The following is a 12603-nucleotide window of genomic DNA, read 5'->3' as shown; positions in this document are numbered from 1 at the left end:
AGTGTACATTTCTGTTTGGTTTGTGATCTTGTCTTTGGACATTGTAATCGATGATTTTGTTAGTAATAGATAACTCGAAAGAAATAAGGAACATTTTTTTATACTCGATTATAGGTTATGTTCCTTCCTATGAATATGCAACTTTCGCCCCATTTATTTTTCAATTCCATATAGAAGTTCTTGAAAGTGAAAAGAGAATACTTTTAGATTCTACGATGTAGCCTCGTACTTGCTCCATCAAAGCTTTCTATATGTAACGTCGATAAGATTGATAAGATTGATACATTTAAATAAAGTGACAATATATGTAAGATCTCACATCGTTTGGAGAGGAAAATGAATCATTTCTTATAATGGATGTGAAAACATCTCCCTAACAGATGCATTTAAAAATCGTGAGGTTGACGGTGATATGTAATGGGATAAAGCGGACAATATCTGTTAGAAGTGGGTTTGGGATGTTACAAATGATATCAGAACTAGACATGGGGCAGTGTGTCAGCGAGTATGTTGGGGTCTCTAAGGGAGTGAATTGTGAGATCCCGCATCAATTGGAGAGGCAAAAGAGTGTGAAAATCTCTCTCTAGCAGTCACGTTTTAAAAACGTTGGGTTAACGACGATACGTAACGGGGACAAAGTGAACAATATCAGTTAGTAGTGGGTTTTGGCTATTACAAATGGTATCAAAGCTAAACATTTAGCCTTGTGTTAGTAAGGACGTTGGGCCCCAAGGGGGTGGGGTTTGTGAGATCCCACATTGGTTGAAGAGAGAAAAAGGTTGTAGAAAACGAGAGGGCTTGGACTATTACAATATATGTTTATGTAACGGATCAAAGCATGCAATATTTGCTAGCGGTGGGTTTTGTTGAAATAAAATTTGTTTTGATACCAATTTGTAGAAAATAACAATCCACTTTGATACCAATTTGTAGAAATAAACGCTCGCTCTGAAACTAACTTGTTAAAATAACACTCACGAAGCTGTGAAGGAGATGTCAAGAGGGGAGAGACAAGGAGACAGAAATTCTGAAAAGCCCTTTTCTATTACACTGTACTTGACTCTTATTGTGTTCTTCCTCTCTCCTTTTTACCATAAAAAACAAATTAATTTATAGGTTTTCTAAAATCTAAAATTGGTTATCCCATACCCCACTCTCTCCTAAAATGATTATCGCCCTTCATTTTTTTCTTTGGCCTCTTCCTTCTCAGACTCAATTTCAAAAAACCTTTTTTTCATTTAAGTTTATTCCCAACATGGTTACAACCAAGAGGACTTGGACGACTGTTCGAGTTTTACACGTGAGCTTGATTATTAACTCGTCAGCGACCTCCTAGAAATATAGTCATCCCCACCCCTACACATCAATCCCACATGCTACACTACCCAACACGACAGGTGAAGTTGAAGCGAGAGTATAATAAGCTCTTGGTCCATCATAATTAAGAACAAAAAGGGTTGCTTTTAGGTCAAAAACCTAGGCTTGGTGGTGCTAAGCTTGTGCAAAAGAAGGGAGTGATAGACTCAGCAATCACTTCTATGGGAAAAAGTGTAAGCAAAGAAAGAAAGAGATTCCCTTTCAATAAATGAACCATTGTTGTTGGGAGCTCAACAAAGGGTTCTTTTTTGTTTGGTGCTTTTGCTTTATGATGCTAACTCATCAAACTCATTCAAACCCTACTCTCACTTCAACCCTTTACAGTCAGATTATGCAATTTATGACACTTTCTATGACTTTAGAACCATATTATATGATTGCTACATTACAAATCTTTAGGTTTTGTTCACATACAAGAGTGGAAAGAACGATCGGGAATGATTCAACCCGACACCGTTATGATACTTAATGGAAGTAGTTACAATGGCCTAGACAATGACTGAAGTGGAAACAAGTCGTGTTTTACACAATAATATTCTTTTGAGGCTCTAGACGGTTTTTCTAATCACATAAGGAGGGTGATAAGGAGGTGACAATTTTTTTTATGCTCGCCTTTTTTTTAGAGTCTAACGTTACCATGTGAAATGATAGCATTTGAACATCTGATGTCAGAGCTCAAGCTCACCGCTAATAGATATTGCCATATTTGGGTTTTTCTTTTCGAGCCTCCCCTTAACATTTTTAAAACGTGTCTGCTCGAGAGAGGTTTCTACACCCTTATAAAGAAAGTTTTGTTTCTCTCTCCAACCGATATCTGATCTCACATTTGATATCTTGGTCTAAGAGTATTTGTCTTAATTAGTTAAACTATTATGATATCTTGGTCTCGAGTACATTAATGAACTAAGACTACATTCGAATGAGAGTGATCTTGAGTATAAGATGGCTAAGAAATACTTAAAGGAAAGGAATATTATTACCTATACGAATAAGGTGCACTTTCCGTTTTCTCTTACTCAATTATATGAACTTCAAATTTAAATATGTTTTGATTGGAGCAATTTTTGGTCAGGTAATCTCGTGGAAGTTTTCTTAGGAAACATGTGAGTGAGGATAAAACATGTTGAAAAAGCTCGTGTTGGTATGTGAGGATAGCCCTCGCTCTTAAAATGGAAGAGCAATTCTATGTTGAGTGACGTCTTGAGAACTTTCTTAGGAAACACGTGAATGAGGATAAAGCATGTTAAAAAGACTCGTATTGGTACGTAGATATAGTTTTCACTCTTAGAAACGAGTCATATGACCATATTATAGAGGAATGTCGAGATCATCACATGTTGCAAGACCCACAAGAAAATATCATATAAAGTGCTACAAAAACATGTTTTTTTCTACCGGGCATTCTTTGAACATGAGAAGTAAAGTCCTTATTCCAATAGAATAAATATGAAAGTAGAAATTTGAACGTTAAAACGATACTAACCATCATTTTCTAATAGAGTTCGTAACTTTTAAATAAGGAATTATTCACATCATTTATTTAATTTAATTATTTTAATGAATTTGTAACTTTCAATTATTCACTTTATTAGGTTATGAATTTATGAATTTAATATAATAGGCATAAGGGACAAATCTTAACCTACTACACCAAGAATAGTTATGCATTAGCCTTTATTTTTAAAAAATAAACACAATAAAAGAAGAAAGAGGAGTAAAATTTATACGCCTAGTTCTTGAAATTGTCGATAAATTTTTAAACTTAAAAAAAAACGTCTCATAAGTCATAAACTTTTAATTTCACGTCTCGCGTATCTCTAAATTTTAAAAGTTTTTAATAGGTCGATGAACTATAATTTTATGTGTAATACTTCTTAACATATTTGGAGGGGAGAACGAAATATTCGTACTATGGGTGTGGAAACCTCTCATTAACAGACGCATTTTAAAATCATGAAACTGGTAGCGATACTTAACGAGTCAAAGCAGACAATATCTTCTAATAGTGCGCATGGGCAAAAATGATATCAGAGCTACACACAGGAAAATGAATTTGAGTTCAACAATATTTTGGGTGGGTACCGTTAAACGCATCATACACGAATCTAAAAATTGGAACCAATTAATTTTTAAAAACTTAGAAAAGGTTAAAAATTTATTATCCATACAACTAAAAATTCAAAAACTCTATAAGATCATGAAGTAATTTAACCTAACAACCAACAATCCTAATGAATAAAATGAACAAGTTTGTCACAATCTCCAAAAAGTGTAATTTTTACTCCTTTCTCAACCAATCCTTGGAGTTCTTTTGCCGCACACAAACGTGAGGTGAGCCAATCTTCATTCAAACTTCAAACTTACGCGTTAAGACTTTAGAGAATGAAATTTCGACTAATATTTGTGTATCAAATAACTTCCAATCAAAACCCCTTATCCCTACTGACCCAGAAAACGACCTCCTAAAACCCTTTTCTCATCTCTGTTTCTCTCATCAAAAATCTTCTCTGCCCACTGAGTTTCCACTAGATTCTGAACCAATAGAGAAAAGGGTCTTCGTCCATTTGCGCTAATATTGTTGTTCGGCCCTCGTCTTCTTCTTCCTCGTCCTGTTCAGTGTAGAGATGAGAAATCTGCCCTTTTCGCTTGGGATTTAAGCCAGCTGATCGAATTCCTGTTCCCATATCTCTTGGTGGTTTGATTTTCATTGGCGATTGTTTCTTCTGTTCATGGGTAGGAAGCGCTCTTGGTTCTGTGCTCAATCGGTTCCTGGTTTCTGGGTCGTCTTCTCTGCCATTGGTACTGTAATATTCTCTCTCTGATTTTCGTTTTATGTTTAGTTAATCGATGATTCTGGGATTTTGAGTTGTGGGTTCTGTTTAGCTCTTGAATGATTTTCTTTTTCAGTTCTTCTGTTCTAGATCGATTGGTAGTATTGTATCGTTAAAGATTGCTTCCAGTTGACTTTTATGTTTCTAACTTGCAAGTGTTTTAGATTATTCTTCACTCTGAGACTGCATCAATTTGTTGTTTGATGGGCTATTTTGACTGATTTATAAGTGTATTTTCAATTGAAAAGGGTTATTCTGAGCTAGATTTGAATGCTTCTGTGAGATTTGTTATGTGTGTTAGGAATCACGACTCTCCATAATGGACGATATTGTCCACTTTGAGTATAAGCTCTCGTGGCTTTGCTTTGGGCTTCCCCAAAAGGCCTCGTACCAATGGAAATGTATTCCTTGTAAACTCATTATCATTCCCTAAATTGGCCAATGTGGGACTTCCTCCCAACGGTCCTCAACAATCCTCCCCTCGAACAAAGTACACTATAGAGACTCCCCTAAGGCCTATAGAACCCTTGAACAGTCTCCCCTTAATCAAGTCTCTGACTCCTTTTCTGGAGTCCTCTACCATGTTAGGAATCACAACTCTCTAGAATAGTATGATATTATCAACTTTGAGCATAAGCTCTCATGACTTTGCTTTGGGCTTCCCCAATAGGCCTCATACCAATGGAGATGTATTCCTTACTTATAAACCCATGATTATTTCCTAAATTAGTCAATGTGGGACTCCCTCCCAACAATCCTCAATAATTCTCCCACTCGAACAAAATACCCTATTGAGGGCCTATGGAGCCCTCGAACAACCTCTCCTTAATTGAGGCTCGACTCCTTCTCTAGAGTCCTCGAACAAAATACACCATTTGTTCAACACTTGAGTCAGTTTTGACTACACCTTCGAGGCTCACAACTTCTTTGTTCAACATTTGAGGATTTTATTGGCATGGCTAAGTTGAGGGCATGACTCTGATACCATGTTAGGAATCACGACTCTCCACAATGATATGATATTGTCCACTTTGAGCATAAGCTCTCATGACTTTGCTTTGGGCTTCCCCAAAAGGCCTCATATCAATGGAGATGTATTCCTTACTTTACCCATGATCATTCCTTAAATTAGCCAATGTGGGACTCCCTCCCAACAATCCTCAACAATCCTCTCCCTCGAACAAAGTTCACTATAAAGCCTCCCCTGAGGCCTATGGAGCCCTTAGACAGCCTCCCCTTAATCGAGGCTCGACTCTTTCTCTGGAGTACTCGAACAAAATACACCCTTTGTTTGACACTTGAGTCACTTTTGACTACACCTTTGAGGCTCACAGCTTCTTTGTTCAACATATGAGGATTTTGTTGACATGACTAAGTTAAGGGTATAACTCTGATACCATGTTAGGAATCACAACTCTCCACAATGGTATGATATTGTCCACTTTGAGCATAAGCTTTCATAGCTTTGCTTTGGGCTTCCCATGATCATTCCGTAAATTAGCCAACGTGGCTCAACCATCCTCATATGTTCTCTCATTCTTGAAGTTTTTGTTGAGTCTTGATAGTAAATTGATGTATGCTTACAAGTTAGAGGTTTGAGATAGTTGTAATAGAATGTCTCGTTATATTTCTCCAGCCTCCTTGACAATGGCAGTACAAGCATTTACTGGAACATATGGAATAAATTACGGAAGGATTGCTGATAACATTCCTTCCCCTGATGAAGTTGTTTCGCTTCTCAAGGCAGCGAAAATAAAGAATGTTAGGATTTATGATGCTGATCACAAGGTCCTGAATGCGTTTAGTGGGACGGGGCTTGAATTGGTGGTCGGTCTCCCGAACGGGTTTTTGAAAGAAATGAGTTCGAGTGAGGAACGAGCGATGAACTGGGTGAAGGAAAATGTGCAGGCATTCCTTCCTCAGACTCACATTTGTGGGATTGCCATTGGAAATGAAGTTCTAGGAGGAGGTGACCTTGAGTTGTGGGGAGCACTCTTGGGTGCTACAAAGAATATCTATAAGGCAGTGAAGAAGCTTAACTTAGATGGTGTCATTCAGATCACGACCGCGCATTCTCAGGCGGTTTTTTCGAACTCGTTTCCACCTTCTTCGTGTATCTTTAGAGAAAATGTTGTTCAGTACATGAAGCCTTTGTTGGAGTTTTTTTCAGAGATCGATTCGCCTTTCTGTTTAAATGCATACCCTTTCCTAGCTTATATGAGTGATCCAGAGAATATTGATATCAACTATGCACTTTTCGAATCAACCGAGGGGATTTTTGATCCTAAAACCAATCTACGATATGACAACATGCTCGATGCTCAGATCGACGCTGCATATGCAGCATTGGCTGATGCTGGATATCATAAAATGGAAGTTATAGTTACCGAGACCGGTTGGGCTTCCCGTGGGGACGAAAATGAAGCTGCAGCAACAGCAAATAATGCTAAGATCTTTAATTACAACCTCAGAAAGAGGCTTGCTAAGAAGAAAGGAACTCCCTTCAGGCCAAAGAATGTATTGAAGGCCTATATTTTTGCAACTTTTAATGAGAATTTGAAACCAGGGCCAACTTCTGAGAGAAATTTTGGACTTTTCAAAGCTGATGGGACCATATCATATGACATTGGATTTCATGGGCTTCAATCTTCATCTTCAAGTTCATCTTATTTATCTCTCAAGGTATGTAATTCACGTGCTATTGTCTTCTAATCCCGTTAAGAATCACGACCTCCACAATGGTATGATATTATCCACTTTGAGCATAAGCTCTCGTGGTTTTGCTTTTGGCTTCCTGGTATTCCTTATAAACTCATGATCATTCCCTAAATTAGCCAATGTGGGATTCCCTCCCAACAATCCTCCCCTCGAACAAAGTACACCATAGAGCCTCCCCTGAGGCCTATGGAGCCCTCGAACAGTCTCCCCTTAATCGAGGCTCGACTCCTTCTCTAGAGTCCTTGAACAAAGTTACACCCTTTGTTCGACACTTGAGTCACTTTTGACTACATCTTTGAGGGTCCCAACTTCTTTGTTCAAAATTTGAGGATTCTATTAACATGGCTAAGTTAAGGGTGTGACTCTAATACCATTTTAAGAATCACGACCTCCACAATGGTATGATATTGTCCACTTTGAACGTAAGCTCTCGTGGCTTTGCTTTTGGATTCCCCGAAAGGCCTCATACCAATGGAGATATATTGCTTATTTATAAACTCAGGATCATTCCCTACATTAGCCAATGTGGGACTCCTTCCCAACAATCCTCCCTTCGAACAAAGTACACTATAGAGCCTCCCCTGAGGCATATGGAGCCCTCGAACAGCCTCCCCTTAATTGAGGCTCAACTCCTTCGCTAGAGTCCTCGAACAAAGGACACTCTTTGTTCGACACTTGAGTCACTTTTAACTACACCTTCGAGGGTCTCGACTTCTTTGTTCGACATCTGAGGATTCTATTGACATGGCTAAGTTAAGGGCTTGACTCTGATATCATGTTAAGAATCACGACCTCCACAATGGTATGATATTGTCCACTTTGAGCATAAACTCTTATGGCTTTGCTTTTAGCTTCCCCAAAATGCCTCATACCAATGGAGAGTATTCCTTACTTAAAACCCATGATTAATGTGGGACTCCCTCCCAACAATCCTCAACAAATCCGACTTTCTTTCTTGGTTTGTACTAAATAACCGTTCTTAACGATATCCAACACATTCTGCTTGCTTATGTGAACAGAATCACCGAGCTCGAGGACTTGCAGGAAGCCTTATTTTCTCATTAACAGTCTCGGTCATGACGCGGCTTCTATTGTTGAGATGAAAATAGAGTATCTTAAGTTAGGAAGGTGAAGGTAAAGGTGCAGCAGCGGGTGGAAAACATTGAATCTTGTGCTGGTATATGTCATGATACAGTTGCTGTTTATTCTTTTGCTATAAAATGTATCCCAATTTCCCTCCAGGTTGAGTTTGAGATGAAGCTATTGAATCATAAATGGAAGTGCCAAAATATGCTTATGAGTTCCTGATGTCCCAGTTTGAGTATATCTCTGATATAATCTTGGTTGAAACTGTCTTGGGTTGCTTTGTGTTTAGTGAGATTAACCAATTTGTAGCCTTGAGTAAGCAAGTTTATGTATCGAACACAAGCTCGACCTCTCTAAACCTTACTTACATAAGCTTAACTCAAAAGTCGTACATCGTTTTTAAGTCTTCGGAACGTAGATATACTTAAACTAACACTGTAACAGTCGAAGACCACCACTAGTAGATATTGTCTGATTTTCCCCGTTATATATTGTCATTAACCTTATGATTTTAAAATGCGTCTGTCAGAGATAGATTTTCACACCCTAGGAAAGTTTCGTTCCCATCTCCAACTGATGTGGGATCTTACAATCTATCCCCCTTAGGTCGAATGTTCTAATTGGCACACCGCTCAATGTCTGGCTCTAATACGATTTGTAACTGCCGAAGCCCATGACACTACTAGTAGATATTATCCACTTTATTCTATTACATATCACCGTCAGGCGTTATAATTTTAAAACGCGTCTATAGGGAGGTTTCCATACCCTTATAAGGAATGATTTGTTCCCCTCTTCAATCGATGTGGGATCTCACAATCCACCTCCCTTGGGGCCGAACGTCCTCATTGGCACATTGTCTAATGTCTAATTCTAATGCCATTTGTAATCGCTCAAGCCCACTGTTAGTAGATATTGTCCGCTTTAGCCTGTTACTTATCACCGTCAGACATCACGATTTTAAAATGCTTCTGTAGGGAGAGTTTTCCACACCCTTGTAAGGAATACTTTGTTCCTTCCAATCTACGTAGAATATCACAATATCACTAAAAAATTTGGGCCATTAATCACTCTGCTATTGGTGAAGTTCTTGAGTATTTCGATCTACTCTTTTTTTATTTGAATTCGTATCTCTTATTTCACAAATATACGTATTCTTTTCAAAGTTATAATATTATTTTTAACCGTTCACTAGCATTTAAACAAACTTGCCAATCGTTTTAAGATAAGAGTTGATAGGTGAAAGAGGTAAGGGAAGCCAAGTCGGAGAGGTGAATGAGTAGGTAGCTCGAGACCTCGAGCCAATGTTTGAGTACCAGTCACTACTATGATAATGAAAAATCGGTTAGAATGTTGGATGAAAAGTCGTTTAACAAATTTTTAGCAATATTATATATATATATATATATATATATATATATATTAACATAAAATATGTGTGGAATTGTTAGGCTCGTTTATAACCGGGCTTAAAAATAATTATATCCTCTAAGACTTTTTCATTTTAAATATATTAAATATAAGATTCGCCACCGGATACCCTACAGCATAGTCACGTTACTTACTATTCGCTTCTAAGAATGAAAATTATCTTTACAGACCAACACGAGTTCTTCTAGTATGCTTGGTCCTCATTCACAGACCTTTTAAAAAAAAATCCAATATTTTGAATTTCACAATTTTTTTTAATAAAAAAAACACCTCCATTTGGAATTTTCAAAAGCCATTTTTGACTTTGAATTAGGGTTGGGGAAATAGGCATTAAACCTATTAATATCTCATTTATTTATTTCGAAAATTAGGTCTCTTCCAACTATATTTTGATGTGAAACGAAAAAATAAATTAATTTTTTAAAGAATAAAAGTCAATCATTAATAAAATAAAATAAAATAAATTTGATTTGGTCATAAATTTTGGGAAATTTTGTTGATGATTTCTTTATATTTTAATTTTAAAAAACTATTTTTTTAACACTTTTTAGTTTACATTTTTTATTTTTTAAAAACCAAAATTAGGGTTTTATTATATTTTATTATTATTTTCATTTTTATTTTGTAATTAGACAAACAAATTTTCTTAGAACAAAAAATCAACAAAATTTGGAATTTGGAATTTTTTTTTTCTTCATAGGAGATTGACTTTAGGGTTTAAGTAATTATAAACAAATAAAATTTAGGTGATCAAGTCAATTACTTTGAACATAAGAAACCTTTTTAAATTACTTCATTAATTATAACATTTTTTTCTAATTATTTAAAATATATCCTTCCACAAATAAATATGAACCCTTTTAAAAAATTCTTAAGAGATCACTTAACATAAAACTACCTCGAGTCATGAAATTACTGGAAAATAATGCATTTTATTAGTATATATATAATAATTATTAGTTTTTTTAAAAAAATTTCTTAATCGTAATTGTGGTCTCGATGTTCATTCGAATCTAATTTCAGTTTGTTCACGTATCCCTCATTTACTCGGATATCACAATCGAGCTACAACGACCAATAAAATAGCCGTAAAATTAAATATATTATTAAAAAAAATGTAAAAGTTACTTGAGTGAGCTAAAGTAGAAAAATGAAAGTAACCCTTTTCTAAATATAAAATGTGAAAGGAAATTAAAAGCTAATATTTTATTATTAAATTTCTCCATTTAAAAATAAATAATGATGGGTTTTAATTTAAAAATAAGTTGACCAAGTCCAGCTGTTCAAAAGTCGTGTCTTTCCACTCCTAGTTGGCCACCTCCTCCTCCCTGTCTCACTAATTTCATCAATAAATCCAAAATTATTTACTTTAAATATCTATATTCTAAAATTTATTTTATAAATTTTAAATTCTCACCTATTTTTTTTTTTAAATATAATATTACACGAAAATTATGAAAAATAACACCAAAAAATTCGGGTTTGATTGGTCTAATCAAGAAAGGCAAAGAATCTTCGGGTATTAGTTGGGTTGAGTTACATCAAAATTGACTTCCTAATTAGTTACTATAGCTCTCCACCACCCCTGTGCCCTATGGTCTAAATGAGCTATCCTGTGTCACAACGTGAGTGAGCGTGTTGAGACGAGTGCCTCGGGCGACTTCCTTTAAAATGGGTTTTTCAAGGACTGTACCGAGTGGTACAGGTGTGTTGGTATTGCGCCCCAACTCGCGTGTTGGAGGTTGCTACGTACAAATAATCCGTAAATGACATAGCACGGGCTTGGGAGAGCCAATGCCTCGATAGAACCTGGATGGATGAATGTTCGGGAAGTCCCGATGAGATGAGCGACACGCGGGCCCATTCTCGATACCATGATCGAGTGAGTTACGATGGCTAGAAGACACTCCAAGACTCGGAATAGCGTCAGGACATATGGGTCATGTCGGTGGAGATCGAAATGACAAGATCTAAATTCATTTATGTACCAAAATATTTTTTACCATTTTAAAAATTTTAACCAAATATTAAAAAATGACTATAAAGTTTTTAATTTTTTTTATTTGTTTTTGTCCACTTGCTCTGATTCCACACACCCTATTAAAAAACCCACCTCCCCAAAAAAAAAAATAGATAAAATAAAATGCCACGTCAGCCCTAAGACTCCAAACTCCATAAGGCTCCTCACGCGGCAACTTATAATATTTAATGAACTCAATCAACTGTCCATCTCACAGGACACGTGTCTTCCATCAGACGGCTCTTATCTTCTATAAATACCACCTTCCCTTTCGGAACTGGGAAATTAACAGCGGCGATCTGAGAACATACGAGCACCAATTATTACTAACAATGGCGGCGAAATCGATACTCGCGGCGGTGGTTCTGCTGCTGGCCGTGGTTGCTCCACCGCGGATGGCGTCGGCCGCCACTCACACCGTCGGCGATTCGATCGGCTGGAACATCCCTCCTGAACCCACTTCTTATTCCGATTGGGCCGCCACCAAAACCTTTCTCGCTGGCGACATTCTCCGTGAGTCTTTAAATTTTAAAAATAAATTAAAAAAACAAATAAATTTTTCCATCAATATTTATTTAATTGGATTTTTTTTTTTTTTTAAATTGCAGTTTTTAATTTCACCACCGGACAACACGACGTGACGGAAGTGACTAAGGCCTCATTCGATTCCTGCGCCACCACCAACCCGATCTCCTCCACGAAATCCGGTCCGGCGAGGATCACACTCACCGACGCCGGTAGCCGCCACTTCATTTGTTCCTTCGCTGGCCACTGCGGCACCGGCCAGAAGCTCTCCGTCACCGTCCGATCACAATCTTCTCCACCGCCGACTACCGCGCCTCCACCTTCTAACAAACCCAAAAAACCGTCGCCGCCGCCTCACTCCGGCCATCCGCCGAAAGCTTCACCGCCGACCGCCACTCCACCACCCTCTGAGAATGGCCCTTCAGCTCAGACGCCACCAGCCGCCCCGCCGCCACGCAACTCCGCCACCTCCCTCGGCGGTTTCGGCGTCTTCTTCTCCGCCGGATTGACGATTGCTGTAGCTTTGATTTACTAGAGATTGCCATAGTTCTTGTAAAAAAAAAAAAAAAAAAAAAAAAAAAAAAAAAAAAAAAAAAAAAAAAAAAAAAAAAAGAA

The 12603-nt window shown here is 37.4% G+C and overlaps 2 protein-coding genes across 2 annotated transcripts in view; both read left to right on the top strand.

The window, feature by feature from the left end:
* Positions 1 to 3658: 3658 nt before the first annotated feature.
* On the top strand, positions 3659 to 8241 carry LOC111465570 (glucan endo-1,3-beta-glucosidase 11-like). Its single transcript, XM_023110013.1, has 3 exons — positions 3659 to 4176; positions 5845 to 6890; positions 7946 to 8241. The coding sequence occupies exons 1-3, from the start codon at positions 4107 to 4109 to the stop codon at positions 8027 to 8029; spliced, it is 1200 nt and encodes a 399-aa protein (XP_022965781.1). The 5' UTR covers positions 3659 to 4106; the 3' UTR covers positions 8030 to 8241.
* A 3514-nt stretch (positions 8242 to 11755) lies between these two features.
* Positions 11756 to 12603, top strand: part of LOC111465665 (cucumber peeling cupredoxin-like) — a 1193-nt gene continuing 345 nt past the window's right edge. The window contains exons 1-2 of the mRNA XM_023110169.1: positions 11756 to 11976; positions 12072 to 12533. Coding sequence (XP_022965937.1) covers positions 11796 to 11976; positions 12072 to 12523 — 633 coding nt within the window. The 5' untranslated portion in view covers positions 11756 to 11795 and the 3' untranslated portion in view covers positions 12524 to 12533. The remainder of the gene's footprint in view (positions 11977 to 12071; positions 12534 to 12603) is intronic.

This window comes from Cucurbita maxima, unplaced genomic scaffold, assembly GCF_002738345.1.
Source record: "Cucurbita maxima cultivar Rimu unplaced genomic scaffold, Cmax_1.0 Cma_Scf00029, whole genome shotgun sequence".
In the NCBI taxonomy this organism is placed as follows: Eukaryota; Viridiplantae; Streptophyta; class Magnoliopsida; order Cucurbitales; family Cucurbitaceae; genus Cucurbita; species Cucurbita maxima.
Note: the sequence above shows the minus strand (reverse complement) of the source record. Positions and strands in the feature narration are given on the sequence as shown.

What these genes read in the sequence shown, in the direction of transcription:
- LOC111465570 (XM_023110013.1), top strand. Translation starts at nt 4,107, where the DNA reads ATGGGTAGGAAGCGCTCTTGGTTCTGTGCTCAATCGGTTCCTGGTTTC. An exon ending in GGTCGTCTTCTCTGCCATTG is followed by an intron (nt 4,177 to 5,844) that starts GTACTGTAATAT and finishes ATATTTCTCCAG; the next exon opens with CCTCCTTGACAATGGCAGTA. An exon ending in CATCTTATTTATCTCTCAAG is followed by an intron (nt 6,891 to 7,945) that starts GTATGTAATTCA and finishes TTATGTGAACAG; the next exon opens with AATCACCGAGCTCGAGGACT.